General features: G+C 39.7%; 1 protein-coding gene across 1 annotated transcript in view; it reads right to left on the bottom strand.

Annotated features, from left to right (window-relative positions):
* Positions 1-12,671, bottom strand: part of CYP7B1 (cytochrome P450 family 7 subfamily B member 1) — a 178,727-nt gene extending 166,056 nt beyond the window's left edge. Inside the window, exon 1 of the mRNA XM_028112127.2 lies at positions 12,559-12,671. Coding sequence (XP_027967928.1) covers positions 12,559-12,671 — 113 coding nt within the window. The remainder of the gene's footprint in view (positions 1-12,558) is intronic.
* Positions 12,672-16,979: the final 4,308 nt, after the last annotated feature.

Genomic DNA, 16,979 nt, shown 5'->3' with positions numbered 1-16,979 from the left:
AATAAAGAATGATCAATTTTAAGTGATTAAATAACCTAGCGTTATTCTAAATTTGCTACACAGGTCATGAGATATCCTACAAATCTGAGTTATCCTAAAATACCTAAAGGCCCTCTTACCCTATCATATAAACAGTGCTTGAGACTCTTTGGTTATGTGTTCCTTTTTCTAAGACATGAACAATTTTTAAAGTCCAAAAATAGACACTATTTCAGCTTTTGGTTCTATTTGGCCAGCATTTCTTCTCAAACATGACTGTTTTAAAGGAGTACAAATACAGAGTTTCAAAGAGGGACTGAGTTATCTTAGTCCCACTAAAGCAGATTGAGGAAACTGACATGAATCAGTCACTTTAGCTCCTAAAAAAGGAAAGACTAGACCTTTAAAAATATTATAGTTGCCTATAAAGTGGAGCATAATTTGCATATATCTTCCAATGCAGTGTAATTAAGACCATTTTTACCTACCTCCTCAACTTCATTAACTTATATTTGGAACTAAAGAAACTTTCTATAGTAGATCTCCAGTGAACAAAGGGAAAAGCACAAGAACAAATAAAATATAGAGATGCTTCTAGAATATGATTTTTGCTTGAATATTCTTGAGATCTATGTTTGTCTCAAGGTAACTGTCACTGCCTAAGAAGTAAATCACAATATAGCAGGGTTCAAACATAAATCGTAAAATTAGAAGGAGCATTGCTAAGATGCCCTCTAATAAGACTATTCTATTATAGATCTATCCTGTAAAAACCAAGCCCATGTTGGGTCATTTTGTTAAAAAAAAAAAAAAAAGACAATTAGGGGAGGTGAATAAATACAAAAGAAGAAGAATCAATTAGTGAAGAGATAAAAAGTTAGGACTGGATCTTTGTCAAAGAACATAAGTGCTATTTACAGAACTGTTACCCACAAATGTCACGGCAATGGCACTTTTTTTTACATAATAGTTTATCTCTCTAGTGAAAAATACACTCAATCCTTGTCTGGGAAATAAACTACTGAACTTTTTTCCCCTCATTTTCATTAGTTAAGTAGTTGAAACAATATTCAGTGTGGCACAAAGGAATCCAGGTCTACTTGAGACCTAAAATGGGTAAAATCTGAGTAGCACAGTAACGCATATTATAGCCCAGATTGCTTATGCTTATTGCTTATTGTTGGAGAGTAAATAGCTTTGAATCACATTGTTATAATGGCTTTATTCCATGGTCCCTAGGAATGCTGTGGGATTTGATTTTCTATACCTTTCTTTTTTGGGTTAACACATCCCATCTATGGAACAAGTTAGAAAAACTGTGGAGTGGCCATGTTATCCACAGTCAGAAGATTCTATCCACCTGCAGTGGGATGGGTTCCATCTCCAAGGCCTCTCTGTATGGTAACTCTAGAGATTAAAATAAGAGGGGGAAAGTTCTATAAATAAATATGGAGAATTTCAGTTTAGAAAGAAAACACTGATTTGAATCAATTCCTTTAGAAAAATAAAATTTTCAAAGCCTTTGCTTTTGGATTCCTTCCCTTAAAAAGTAAGTGCCATTTTAACTTCAAAATATGTCCTGTTTTTAGAATTGGGGTATTAAGCTATGTACTATTGCCCACAAATGCATCAGAGTCACAAATGCTGTGGTCAAAAGTCTTTACCCTTCTTCAGTTGACTGGTGATTTCATATGTTCTAGAAATATTTTTATCTTTTGGCATGATGCTCTATACCATATGGCACAACACACTGACAAGCAAAAAGGGTAGAACTAGTTTGAAATATATACACATATATACACACATATATTTATACATTTATATATTCACACACACACACACACTGAATGTATAGTGAAAGAATTTGCATGTATGCCTGAAAAGAAATATAAGGGCAAAGTTACACATTCTGCAAATAGTACTGAGATTCTTTGTCCATGTGAAAAAGGCCATTCAAAATCCAAAGCAAGACTGAAAGTTCACTATAGGCCTGAAAGCATTCAAGAGACATATCAAGAACCACTACGCTTTGCGACATCGAGTAATATTTGAACTGTCTGTAACACTTTCTCACACAATATTTAATGCTGCTTCTATAAGTGAAATAAGAACTGCAGCAATGACACGTGCAACAGCTTAGCTTGTATAATCCTGTTCTGAAGGATTGTTAAAATGGGAAACACACTAAACTGTCTTCAATTGATTACCAAAGGGTGAAATAGCCTTCCCCTTTGATTCCAGGTTGCTTCAACATGGTTTTCCCTTTGAAAATAGTGATCTTGAATCAAATTTTACAAGTTTTCAGAAAGAGTCAGATGTGACTCTCAGCCTGCTTACTATTCTTTGTGGTCAAGACGCATGTTCTTCTAGAAGAAAACAAAGAGGAGAAGCTTCTTGATGATTTCTTGGAGACGACACCAAAAGCATAGGGAAAAAAAAGCAACAATAAACAAGTGGGACTACACCTAACTAAAAAGCTTCTGCACAGCAAATGAAACAATCAATAAAATGAAAAAGCAACCTACAGAATGGGAGAAAATATTTACAAACCATATATCTGATGAAGCATTCATCTCCAAAATCTATAGGGAACTCCCACAACTCAAATGCAAAACAAACAAACAGATTAAAAATGGACAAAGGAGGGCACCTGGGTGGCTCAGTCGGTTAAGCATCTGCCTTCAGCTCAGGTCATGATCCCAACGTTCTGGGATCAAGCCCCACGTTGGGCTCCCTGCTCAGCAGGAAAGTCTGCTTCTCCTTCTTCCTCTCCCTCTGCTCATGTGCTCTCTCTCTCTTGCTTACTCTCTCTCAAATAAATAAATAAAATCTTAAAAAAAATAAAAACAAAAATGGACAAAGGAACTAAATAGACATTTTTCTAAAGAAGACATATTAACGGCCAACAGGTATATGAAAAGGTGCCCAACAACACTAATCATCAGGGAAATGCAAATCGAAACCACAATGATAGCATGCCAGGATGGCTATTATCAAAAAACCCAAGGGGCACCTGGGTGGTTTAGTCGGTTAAGCATCTGACTCTTGATTTAGGCTCAGGTCATGATCTCCGGGTCGTGGGATCAAGCCCTGTGTTGGTGCAGCTACCCTGGAAAGCAGTACGGAATTTCTTCAGAAAATTAAAAATGGAACCACTGAATAATCCGGTAATCACTCTTCTGGGTATATATTAAGAAACAATTAAAATCAGGATCCCATGATCTGCACTCCCATCTTCATTAAAGCATTATTTACAATAACCAAGATATGGAAGAAATCTAAGTATCTGTCTACAGATAAAAAAATGTGGTATATACATACAACAGAATATTATTAACCCTTAAAAAGGTAGGAAATCCCACCATTTGTGATAACTTGGATGAACCTGAAAGACATTATGCTAAGTAAAATAAGCCAGATGTAGGACAAATACCCAATGATACCACTTATATAAGGAATCTAAAATAGTCAAACTCATAGAAGAAGAGAGTAGAATGAACAAACATTAACAGGGGCCAGTGGGGAGGAGGAAATAGAAGTATTAGTCAAAGGGCATGAACTTTCAGTTATACAAAATGAACAAGTCCTAGAGATCTGTATAGCATAGTCCCTGTAGTTAATAATACTATAATACTATTAACTATAGTTAATAATCGTATACTTAAAAATTTGCTAAGAGGATATATATTCTATCAGGTGTTCTTATCATCATCATCATCATCATCAATAAACACGGGAGGAAACTTGCATGTGATGGGTATGTTTATGACAGTTTCATGGATGTATACTTATTTATAAACTCATCAAATTATATACACTAAATAAGTACAGGTTTGTGTATGTCCAAAGGAAGAAAAAAAGGGCAGGGTCCTATGTCGTTTGTCTTATTCTCCATTGTATCTGAACAAGAGCATGCACTGAATCTCAAATCTTCTGCTGAGTCATTAAATGAAAGGGTGCAAAAGCCAGTATATGAGATAAGGAAAAAGATGTATTTTCTCACACTGTCCATCAAATGTGACTTTCACACAATCCAGTGCAGCAGAGATAGAGCATACTATCATTATCTGCTGTTCTTAGTTTTTTTTTTTTTTGCTTTTCTTAGATTTTTAACACATTCTTCTTTTGAAGTCCTAATGTATTTATTCCTGCCTTAATTAAATTTCTACTACTAATGCTTAAAAGTTGTATTACATCATAATACTTTAGTTTTCAGTAAAGAGTAAATGTATATGTCAGAACATTATTGCAAAGATTTAAAAAGAATAAGAGAAAAAGATAAAACAATGTTAAATTTTTGGACTTGAAGTCAAACACAGTGGGTCTGAATCCTAGACCCCACTACATTCTGGTTGTATGACTTTGGAAACATTATTTAAATGAGACTGACTTCTTACCTCTATAAAATGAGAAAAGTTATTGTGAGGGAAGATTCAATAAATTTAACACAATAATGAATATAAAATACATGCCTCTATGTCTAGTAGGCACATAGGAAGTGCTCAAAAGTGTTGGCTGTTCATAATAACAAGCCAAAAACAATTTTATAGTACTATATACTCAATACACAAAAATAGATTAGTGTCAACAATATTGGAGTAGTTAACCCTAAAGTGATAACTGTCCAACACCCAAAGAAGTTGATCCCCTCACATCCTGCCCCAAAAGGACAGCACCACCAAAATTCAATGTGATGACATTAAATCCTCACTAGACATGACTGAGCAACAAGCCACTTGTCTTCCTGAGATAAAGTGGTTTGGATGTTCATAGTCCCAAGGTACAGCTAATACAAAGCAATGCTTTCACCAGCATGATTTTGATTTTCAGGCAGAAAACATCGTGTCTCTAATAGTTTATGAGTAATCGTCCTACCATTATTTAAGGGTACTAAGGACCAAAATGTGTGTGATTGTATGTGGTTAACTAAACCAGGCTCAGCCCTTTCTCAAAGGAGTGCTGATCTGTTAAATAAAGTACACTGTACATCTATACCAGGGAAGGCAATCATAAGCACAGTTATAAAATCCAGTACCTAGAACTGAAAGTTAACAGTACCTATGTTTAAACTCTGAATTTGAAGAAGCAGGAATCTTAGGAATTGACTGCACTACAATCGCTAGGTTTTCAATTAGGTTTACACTAAAGAATAACATTGCACTGATACGTTCTCCATTTATAAATATTCATGATAGGTAAGCACTTGCTTAAGACACCTTCACTTTCTAATTTAGCTGCAGAAAATGTGTTATATATGACATTTGATATATCATTTTTGTATGCAATTTATATACCTTGATATCAACATCTACAACTCTAAAATATTCATATTAGAAATAGAGAATTACCACACCGAACTGTCCATTCATGCATTCATCCTTCATTTCTTATGACAAAAGTTGCTGAGAAACTGGTCAGTAAAGTAAAGCATTTTAAGTTTCTTCTTCATTATTATCAACTATTTAAGATAAAGTTATGAGGAGAAATGACAATGGATTTAAATCCTGTTATGGTTGCACTTTTATTAAAATTTCTATTAATTTCTGCATTAAGCAATTACAGACTTAATTAATCCTTCCCATTTTCCAAAAAAAAAAAAAAAAAAAATCCTGTCCCAAATACGTCTGTGTTGAAAAAAAATGCCAAAGCCATAAAAATGAGCACTCTGGCTATAAAAATGCACGATATAATAGATGTCACCTTCTCTTATTCAGCAAAGTAGCTTTCTATAATTTTGTCCTTTGCCTTTCACAGAAGAGTAACCTGAAGTAGTTTCAGTGGGATTTTACTTTGGATAAAATACAAAAATATTCTCCTACAAGAGGCTGTTAATCTTTCCTCTACAGCTTATGGTTCTCTCTGCTCTCCTACTTTTGGGAAGTCAGTAAAGTGCAGGATCCCATCCCCCTAGGTCCTCTCAAATCCTCAGAGTCCTCTTCTGTCTTACCCTCCAGGCTGTGGGCAGCAGGACGTAGGGATGCACCAAGTCTGGGAAATAAGAAATCTGACCAGTTCACATCTGGATCTCAATGCCTACAATCTAAGACTTATTTTCAAAATGATTTTAAAGATTCAGAGATGCAAGATACATAACAAGCTTTCAAAACTTATTTGTATATTGATGGATAAGGAACAAAGACTGATGAATAGCCCATGATGATCTGTGAAGTTTAGGACCCCAAATTCTCAAATTATTATGCATTAGTATAGTGATGAAGGCACTGAGTGTTTAGAAATGTTTATTTTCTGTCCTACTCTTCATGGGCAACCAGCAAAGTCACCCAGGGCCCAGTCTTTTCTACCCCTTGAACTTTCTTACAAAAGGCAGTGTATTTTAAGGCTAAGGGCATGGCAGATATGATGACTGCGTTAGTTTTCTATGGCTACTGTAAAAAATTACCGCAAATTTGTGGCTAACACAACACAGATGTATTATCTTACAGCTCTGTGGCCCAGAAGTCCAGAAGTGGGTCTCGGACTAAAATCAAGATGTTAGCAGAGCTAGGTTCTTTTCCGGAGGCTCTAGAGGAGAATCCTTCTCTTTCCAGCTTTCAGAGACTGCCCACACATTCTTTGTCTCTTAGACTCCTTAATCCATCTCCAAAGCCACCAGTGGTTGGTAGACTTCCTCTCCTACCTCCTTCTTCATTCCATGTTAATTTGTGATTACATTGGGCCCACCCAAAAGTTCAGGATAATCCCTCATTTTAAGGTTAGCTGATTAACAACCTTCATTTCATCTGCAACCTTAATCTCCCCTTTGCCAAGTAACCTAACGTTTTCATAGGTTCTGGGAATGAAGGTGAGAACAACCTTGGGGCTAAGGGGGCTTTATTCTGTCTACCATAACTATAAGGGACCTGGAATCAAAAACCCAGTTCTACTTCTGAGTAAATCTGCAACCTCAGGCAAATGAGCTAATCTCTTATTGTGTTAGTCTTTTCCTCTGAAAAATAGCTTAGTAACAGTTATCTCATGAACCACAGTGAAGATTAAATGAGATAACATATGCAAAACATCTCAGCACAAAGTGTGGCATAAAGTAGGCCCTCAGTATTGTTCTTTTCTGTCTTCCCTTACCTTCCTCTCAAAAATCAACATGATAGTGGGGTGGAGCTGGATGTTGCATCCAGGTCCATTTGACTTCATAGCCACGCTCTTTGCCTTACACTACACTGCCTTCTACAAGAAGGTCCCATTGTTGGGGAACAGTAAGCCATGGATGACTTTATATACATAAATAGTCCCACATTTCTAAGATAAGCACTCCAAGATTTTATTCTTATAGAGGTAACGGATTTATGCTGAACTAGGATAACTTCTGAATTGATTTCCCTTACACAAAGAGGTATCTTCTAAAGGATTGCCGGGATTTATCAGCAAATATGATTACAGCATTTAGCAATCCTTAATGTTGGCCTAATCAACAACATATTAAACGGTCACTTTGAAGGGCACACAAACAGTGAAGTGTTTTCAGAGCTCACATGTTCCTGTAATTATAGAATAGGAAGATTCTCTACCTTCAGGACCTTCTTTTTTTAAGTTACAAAGTAAAACAGCAAAGCAAGCCTGAAATCTGTCTCAAATGGTAACAAGACCAATCCAAACACTGCAGTTTAATAAGGGAAAGTGTAGCACCACGCATAACTGATTACTTGTTGCCACAAATGTGCCTGGAGGTCTCTCTAGCACCTTCTATGTAAAAACATAAAAATCCACCTGCTAAACTCAGCACAATCTTGAGTAGAAAATTACTTTGCTTTCAGCTGCCCACATCCTTTTCCTATATTTTGTCATGAGAAAAGAGGAAGAAACAAGAAAAAATCCACTAATGATTGCAACCTAGCTCTTCTCATTGTCTAGGCAGTGTTAACAATGGGAGGGATCTAGAGAACCTAGGTCTAGCTTGGGAGTAATTAATCAATTAGAAAGAAGAAATAATTGACTTAGGTGATACAGTGATGTCAACAAATCAACATTTCAAAATAACTCATTATCTACATAACCTTGACATCTTACAACTTGAAAAGAAATCACTGAATTTTTACTTTGACTCATCTTACCAGCATTTAAATCTTATTTCTTACCAATTACACCCTTTTTGGGGGCACGGGGATATGTGTGTTGGGGGAGAGGGAAAGAAAATCGTCCCATTTTTTTCTCCTAATCAGCAACTAGAAAAAAAGGGTTTCTGGGAAGTGACAAAGAAACTTAATGGTACAAGCCAATTGTCTTTGAAGTGAGAGCACTTCATTACAAAAGGTATTTACAGTTCTCATGCACTTTGCTTCTCACATCTACCTAGTGTAGTATCTGTTGTTTCCATTTTCCAGTTAAGGAAAATGACTCAGACAAGGCACAGTCAGGGGTCACAGAATTCATTCTTTGAATCTCCTGCTGAGGAAGGGGATTCTCTCTGAGGTAGTCTGGAAAATGTCTTATGGTGAGGCAACCTCTTCTTCTGGGCTCAATCTTTTTTTTTTTTTTATAGATTTTATTTATTTATTTGAGAGACAGAATGAGAGAGGGAGAGAGAGAGCACGAGACGGGGGAGGGTCAGAGGGAGAAGCAGACTCCCTGCTGAGCAGGGAGCCCAATGTGAGACTCGATCCCAGGACTCCAGGATCATGACCTGAGCCGAAGGCAGCCGCCTAACCAACTGGGGAGCCACCCAGGCGCCCCTGGGTTCAATCTTTGAGGTGTTTCTCTAGTTCAAAACTTACGCAGTGCAAGTTCAGTTGTGTTCTCAGAACCTACCATTCTCCACCAGCACCTTCAGAAGGGTCTCAGCTCGGCCAATACCTTACTCTTAGTCCAGTAAGACTCTGACCTCCAGAACTGTAAGAGAATAGGTCTGTGTTGTTTAACATCACTGAATTTGTAAAATTTTGGTATAGCAGCCATAGGAAACTAGTGCAATTTTGGTACCTGGAAGTGGCATGCTGCTGTGACAAATACCTAAAAATATACACATGACTTTGGGCAATGGGCAGAGGCTAGAAGAATTTTGAGGAAGATGATAGAAAAAAATCCAGATTGCCTTGAACAGATGATGAGTAGAAATACAGATGTTAACAACTCCCTTAGTGAGGACTCAGAAGAAAGTGAGGACTAGGGGAGAGAATATATATATATATACATATATATATAATCTTAAAGAATATTTACACCATCCTAAACAGACCATAAGTAAAAATATTAACATCAAAGGCACTACTGGTGATGGCTTAAATTAAATGAGGGACATGCCACTGTAAACTGGACAAAAGGGATTCTTGTCTTATAGTTGCAGAAAGCTCAGCTACATTGTGTCCTGCAGTTACATGGAAAGCAGAATTTGTACGGGATGAACTTGGATATTTAGCTAAGGAGATTTCTAAGCAATGTGTTGAAGGGGTAGCCTAGTTTGTCTGGCTGCTTATAGTAAAATGTGAGAGGGAAGACTTAGAAGAAGGGAAGAATTCTTGGGCACAGAGGGACCAGGAACTGAAGCTTTGGGAAATTCTCAGCCTATCCAGACAGCAAACTAGGAGAGTCACTGTCAAAAAAGAGTGCTCTGGAGAGAAAGCCAAGGATGTGACTGGACACATTTTGCTAGTGCCTGGGAAAAATCAAAAGGTTGGCATATTCTGTTAAAATCAAGGATAGATGGAAACCAGCCTTGAAGCTTCCCTCGACAGACAGAACTACTGTAGTCATTCAGGCAAAGCTTAATTTAGCTTATTTTGCGAGAATAACTTGATCTGGATTATTTCTTGCCTGTGCCTCTGGAAATGATAAGCAAAACTTGAACTATTTCCCACGGTTTATATGAGGTAACCACTGAAAACTGTAATAACGAAACCCATTACTATGAAGAATAAACTGTCACTACTCTCTCACTATATAAGCTGCTTTATAAAAATACACCCCTGAGTCTCATTCCATGTCCGGTTTGAGCACTTCCAGTTTGTGAACTGTCTTTTTGGTGTGTGCACAATAATTTCTTACTAATTACTACTTCAGTGATTCATTGGTTTCATGCTGGCTATTTTGAACTTTTGACAATTTAGTCATACACACTCATTCACATGTACAGTATTGGTCAACCATCGAAAAGATGAGGCACGTGACTGTTTCCCCTCAGCCATGTCAAAAGAAGCCAGGAATGTAAATGGAATGATCCAGGAAAAATCTGTGGAGGAGCCTCTTATTGATGGAGTCAATCCCTGTGATGTACATGAAACACCCACAATGTTCTTGGGAATTTTTGTCCCAGGATGGATCATATTGAGATCCCTGCACTAATTTACATGATTTAAATGGTGAGATTTGGGACTTTGGAGCTGAATGAGATTTATGTGAGATCTTGGACCTTGTGTTGATACTGTGATAGGTTGAGATTTTTGTGACTGTTGGGACAGGGTGGTATATTTTGCATGTAAGATGGACATAAATCTTTGGAGGTTAGAGGGAGCATTGTGGTAGGAAGAATGATGTTTCTTAACAATGTCCATGTCTTATTCCCCCAAACCTATGAATATGTTACCTTACATTACAAAAAGGGCTTTGCAGATGTGACTAAATTAAGGACCTTGAAATGGGAAGATTATCCTGGATTATCTGGGTGGGTTCAACATAATCACAAGGGTTCTTATAAGTCAGAGGCAGGAGCATCAGAGTATGAAAAAAAAAATTGAATCCTGGTGGCTTTTAGAAACTGGAAGAAATAAGGAAATGGATTCTCCCCTAGTTCCACCAAATGCAAACACTTTGATTGGGGCCAGTAAGGTCCATTTCTGACTTCTGTTTCCAGAACTGCAGGATTTAAAAGTCTATGTTACTGCCCCCTCCCTATCATATTTTCTGTGAACACCTTCCTCTATTCATAACAAGCCCTTTAACTATAAGTGTCCCCTTTAACACATATATAAGTTAGTGCCACTCTGTATTTCATTTATTTAGAAGAATTTAACCATTTTATATTTATTTTATATTGTTCTGGTAGGACTAACTTTTGTCATTTTTGCAGGGAATGGGAGGTAGGGAAAGAATAATAGAGACATGTTTGTTTTCAAGTTGGCCTTGCTAACCAGACTCTGTTTTTATATGTTGTCTTTATAATAATTTAGAAAGTATCTATATTTAAGTCAATTATGGGGCACCTGGGTGGCTCAGTCGTTGAGCGTCTGCCTTCGGCTCAGGTCATGGTCCCAGGGTCCTGGGATCGAGCCCCGCATCGGACTCCCTGCTCAGCGGGAAGCCTGCTTCTCCCTCTCCCACTCCCCCTACTTGTGTTCCATCTCTTGCTGTGTCTCTCTGTCAAATAAATAAAATCTTTAAAATATATACATATAAGTCAATTATTAGTAAAAAATGGTGATTTTTAAAAACATATGTATATGATTAATGACTTGCTGGAAATGAACTGAGTTCCTAGCACCACCCAAATTTTACCTTGAATTTATCAGTTTTATTTTAAATGTGGCCTTGGCTGATGGATAGACACTGTGGAAGATGGAACCTACATAGAATCAAGTAACACTGAAATTAAAGTATCCTAAATTCTCATGTTGGGCTCTAAAGCAAGAGCACAGCCATTGGAAAAGGCAACCTGGGGGGGAAGGCATGGCACATCCCAGGAAGATCACTGAAAATTTGCATGGGGAAAAAAAGCAATACTCCCTTCTAGAGTATTCATCCATGCACATTCTAGAAATGTCCCCAGGTATCTGAAAGAGGTACAATGGTGCCATTTACCCCAAACCTTTGAGAAACAACCTGTATCACACAAACATATACATATAAACATATCTGTGTGTATATATACCTACGCAAACAGACCTAATCGCAAACAGAAAATACAGTGATTTCGAGTGAATGCTTCTATGTGGAATATTTGTTTCTACTTCCACATTTCAAATCTGATAAAGAAGTGACACACTTCCACCGTTGTGTTGTTATTGGTTTTGTTCTAATAAAAATAATACAGTAAATGCACAAAATACACACTATAAATTCACTTAGTAGTCACCAAACTCCCATGAGGTATTATTATTGCGTTTTTCCACATGAGGTACAGTGATGTAAACTGAGGCATAGAGAAGTACCCAGAGTTATTGTTCGTACCATACACTGCCATTCTCCTGAAACATTTGACTTTTAACTGAAGGAAATGTAAGAAAATTCCCCTCGAAATGTTCTACGAATTCTACGCCATAAAGCATCAACTCATTGGAACTCGGCACCAAAATGTGTCTGTTTGGAAGCCGTGCGTGATGCATAATGAATAATGCAAACCTAGGGCTTATTACATACAACCTATACCGGAGCAGCAAATCGAATTCGGTCCCATCGCTTTAATATGTATGCGTATGTATGGGGAAGACGCAGAAGAAGCCTTTGTCATTACACACAATCCCCCAACACTCCGCTGCCCCGCAGCAAGTTCTGACTGTCTGCACTTGAAATCACGGGGGGTGGGAGGGTGAGGGGGGTACTCCCTCGGCCGGCCGGGTTGCGCACGGTCCGCAGGGCCTAGGGCGCATGCGTGGCCCCGGTAGCCGGGCCGCGCGGTGAGGCCGCCGGGGCGCTTACCTGGTGCGCCCGGCGCGCAGGCATAGGACCAGGAGCAGCAGGGCCGCAGCAAGGGCCAGGCCCGGGAAGCTGAGTAGCTGCGGCAGCAACGGCTCCAGCGAGAAGAGGCCCATGCCCGCGGACACGGCTTCCGCCGTCTGGTTCCCGCGCGGCCGCAGCGGACAGCCAGGGGTCTCTCTCGGGGCGGCGACACTACTGCTTCCCGCGGCGTCTCTTGGCGGCTCTTTCCCGGTCCGGGCGCCAGAGGCGGGCCTGCTCGCGGCGCTGCCAGGAATGTCACCGCGGGCCCCCGAGGCTGAGTCTCAAAGTTCTTGCACTCCCCTCCCCCTGCCCAGCCCCCACCCACGCGCACCGCCCCGCTCCGCGACCGCCTCCGGCCAGGCGGCCTCTGGAAAAACGGCGCCTGGGTTCCTAGGGGCCGGAAGGAGGGCCAGAGAGGAGGGGGAAGGGGTTAGGATTTCCTGACGACGAACCTCTGAAGTCCTGGAGGAGGGAGATTTCTGTTCAATTTTGGAAGTGAATCGCTCGGGTTCCTCATCCCGTAGCCCGCGCCCCTCAGGAGGAGGGACCCTGCCTGCTCCTAGAACAGCGTTGGGACTGTGCCCGCTGCTCAGTGGCACCGCTGATCTCTTAGGTACGACCCAGAGAACAGAGAACCCTGCGAGCGGCAGGTACCTGTAACGTGCGCTGCCTCCAGCCTGGGCCGGCCACCTCTTTCGCCCTGCACATCCTGTTTGCTCGCACGCTTTTGTTGAGAGCCTACTGTGTGCGAAGTCTTGTCCAGAGAGGTTAGGAATGGAGACCAGGGCCGTGAGGCATACAGTCCAGGAATAGAGAAGAAAGACCAGTCTATTGCAGAACAACGCTAAGGGCCGAAATAGAAGTGGTAGAAGCCCCACAGGTTGTTCTTACAAAGGATAAGGGAGAAACTTTTAAAATACCTTTGCTGGAGTAAGGCCCGTTCACCCGGGACTTCACACCTGTTTGTTACTCTCCACACCAAACTTGAGATGTAATTTTTAGCAGTATTTTAGAGAACATATCATGATACTCTGGCTAAGTAATTTACCCTCTTGTGGGTAAAAAAATCAGCTTGTGGACTGATCTCAGACCTTTGATCTTTCCAGCCCATCCTCCCCATTGGCACCTCTCTACAACACAGACCTATTCTGCTTTTACCCTACTCAAAACTCTTAATGATAATGCCTTTGTGACTAAGTCATAAATCTTCGACCTGCAATGAGAAGCCCTCCACAATTTGTCTCCATTGTATAACTCCCACAACTAGTACAGTTCCATATACACTAACTCTTGAGCCACGGAGTCCCTCACAGTCTGCCCTTTCACACCTTTGCTTATGATATTCGCTCTGCCTGAAAAGTTTTCCTCTCTCCCCTAAATACTAAAATTCTACCCACCTCTCAAGGTCTAACTCAAATCCCACTTCCTCCTAGAAATTATCCCTAACTCTTATTTTGTAATTAAGATATCCATCCTCCATACTTTGAACACTGTCTCAACTTTTCACCCCATCACATTTTTCTACCATATCTGAGTTATTTCTAAGTCTGTCTTCCTTGCGTGGGAACCATCTCTCAGACAGCCTTATCTGCACCCACTCTCTAGCCCCCTCCCCTGAGTCCCCACCCCCTGAATCCGCCCCCGCACCCCACGCCAGAGTAAGTACTTTGCATGCGCCTGGCTCTTAATGCTCCATAACTGAATTAAGCTACTGCATTGCTGTCCTTGGCCCTAAAGCAAATGGCTGGGCTAGCATTAGAACACCAATGCTTATGAGTATCTTCATCTTTGACTTTTATTCCAGGGTCTTTCTACCGCCTCTTCTTCCTCCTGTTGTAAATTCAAATTTCCAGGAAATCCAAAAGGATACCAGTGAACCAACAGCTACTCTGTCTCCTCCAAAGTAAAACAAACCAGTCTCCATCACTGCCTGGCCAGTAGAGCCAGCTTACTGGACGATATCCAAGCTGTGCATTTCTGTAACCACTGCAGAAAGCCCCTTCACTAATTTTCACAAGCATCCTCAACTTTTTCTTTTATTTTCCAACTGAGCCACCCAGGCGCCCAACTTTTTCATTTTCCATTTGATCTCCTGGATGACTCTTCTGTTTGAAAATACAGGTAAAAGTATTAAGCATTAGTCAATCTATTGAACATTTACTATGTACCAGGCATCATGCTAAACATTTTATTTCATAACAATAATAGCAAGCACCTGCAGTTAATCACACTGTCTTAGGAAAGTGGAAGAAGGAAGACCACCCTGTCACCTACTAGATTTCGTTAGCAACTGTGTCATATTCCTATAGTCTCTGTATAGTATTTTACTTTGAAGACTTTACAGTGTGCACTTAACAAATTTTGAATGTATATTTCTCTTATATTTTCCATTTATTTTAAAAGGGACCTCCATTCTGTAAACTGACCTGGTTGAAATGAAAGACTTTTTCTTTATTATTTCGCTTTTGTAACCCAGCATCAGCATCATTATATTCAATCTAGTTCAGTATATTTTACCTCTGAAACATGCCTTTATTCCCATCACTTTTCTGACAGAGATGACTAATTGCTCCTCTATATCTACTTCCCCCTTGCTTCTCAGTAACAGTCCTTGATTTTTAAATGAACATGTATGTGACTGTCCACTACAAAGACTTCTTTCTCAGCCTTCCTTGTAGTTAGATGTGACCTTAGTAAGCTAAGTAAGCTAAACTTAGTAAGCTAAGTTTAAGCTATTAGTTCAGAAAAGTGCCCTTAACAGGAATGAACAGACCCTTTTGCTTCCCTCCTTCCCTTTTCCACTGCTTTGAATATGGATGCTATGCCTGGAACCCACACAGCCATCTTAGCACATATAAGTATATCCCAAATACCACATTTCGTGTTTGTTGTTTATATGAAATTCAAATTTAACTGGGGATTCTACATTTTTATTACTAAATCTGGCAATTCCAGCTTAATTCCAACACAGGGGTTCATAAGGTATACAGGAGAAGCAACTGTAAAATTCTGGATGCTCAGCAGTCCCCTTCAGAAACAAGCCACAGATTGTTCCTTCAACATCGGTTACCAATGTTAGTGTCTTGTGTACCTTGGCCGTACTAATTAGACCAGGGTTAACAGATCTAAAAGAGTCATGGGGTGGCTCTTAGACTTTGAGGTGTGCAGATGTGGAAGTATGTTCAATATAAATAACATCTGGCCTAGTCATCTTTCTCCAGAAGATATTGATTGTGAAACACATGGAGAGAGAGAGAAATACAAGCAAAAACAGAAGTGAAATGAGAGAGAGTAAAGGGAGAGGGTGATACATTTGAGTCTCTAAAGTAAGAGCCATGACAATTCAGATGATGGGTCATCCTTCAAAGCTTCCTCCACCTGCCCAGGTGACTCTCATCTGGCAGGTGGTCGGAGCTGCCAGTCTCTTTATCTGTTCTCTTTCTAATCTAATCTGAAATTCTGGCCCAATTTCCTTCGTGGCCTTTTCACTTTAAAGAGCCTGTTTGGAAGTCAGCAGAACTTGAATTCTGATATATGCCTCTGCTTTTCAGCATGGATGTCCTAATTCTCCTGCTCTGACTTTGATAATACGAGTACATTGGATTGAGACCTCCACATCCACCGACTTAGTCAACAACATTTTGTTAAGTGCAAATGTTGTCCATGGCACTGCACTTGGCTTGCTGGAGCTATAAAAATGAATTAGATGACCCTCACTTCAAAGAGCTGGAACTAAGAGAACAGAAAGAATTGACGTCAGAAAGGAGACCAAAAAGAGGCCAGTCCACAGGAGATCGTAGAGCGACAATGGAGAGATTACAAGCACAAGCACTCATATGGCTTTAATTTTGTGAATTCCCAGGAAGCAAATAAGTGCTAGAGAAAGAGTAGATTACATTCTGGCTTTAATTGTTGGGAAATATCTGAAAGTACCCCAGTGAAAAGGTCAAAGTGGACTCCACACATTTTTTCCCCCAATATTGGGAAGTTCCTAAAATCAGACTTGATGACTCAAGCCTGAAAGGTCCTATCAACTTTTGACATAACATATAGATTGGGTTTAATTGTATGGTGACTAACATAACATAATAAAATAAAATTTAAAAAAACCTAGAAAAAAATAAGTCATACCTATAACTAAACAATGACTGTGGTTATCTTTTCCCCCCTTCTTCACGAGCTCTGTCTTGACTTTCATTTCCTATCCCCTTCTGTAGAATTAAGACCCCCTCTGGGCAAAATTGTGAAGCAGAGGAAGGAAAGAAGAGGAAAGAGGAAAGGAATTGAGAGGATTGAGAGCACCTGCCAAGTGCCAGGTACTGCTTCATGTTTTACATGCATTGTCTCATCTAATCTTCAGTACAATCTCGGGGGCGCCTGGGTGGCTCAGTTGGTTGGGT

This window comes from Eumetopias jubatus, unplaced genomic scaffold (genome assembly GCF_037043125.1).
Source record: "Eumetopias jubatus isolate StellerSeaLion01/CBP00866 unplaced genomic scaffold, mEumJub1_p1.0 scaffold_4, whole genome shotgun sequence".
Classification (NCBI taxonomy): domain Eukaryota; kingdom Metazoa; phylum Chordata; class Mammalia; order Carnivora; family Otariidae; genus Eumetopias; species Eumetopias jubatus.
Note: the sequence above shows the minus strand (reverse complement) of the source record. Positions and strands in the feature narration are given on the sequence as shown.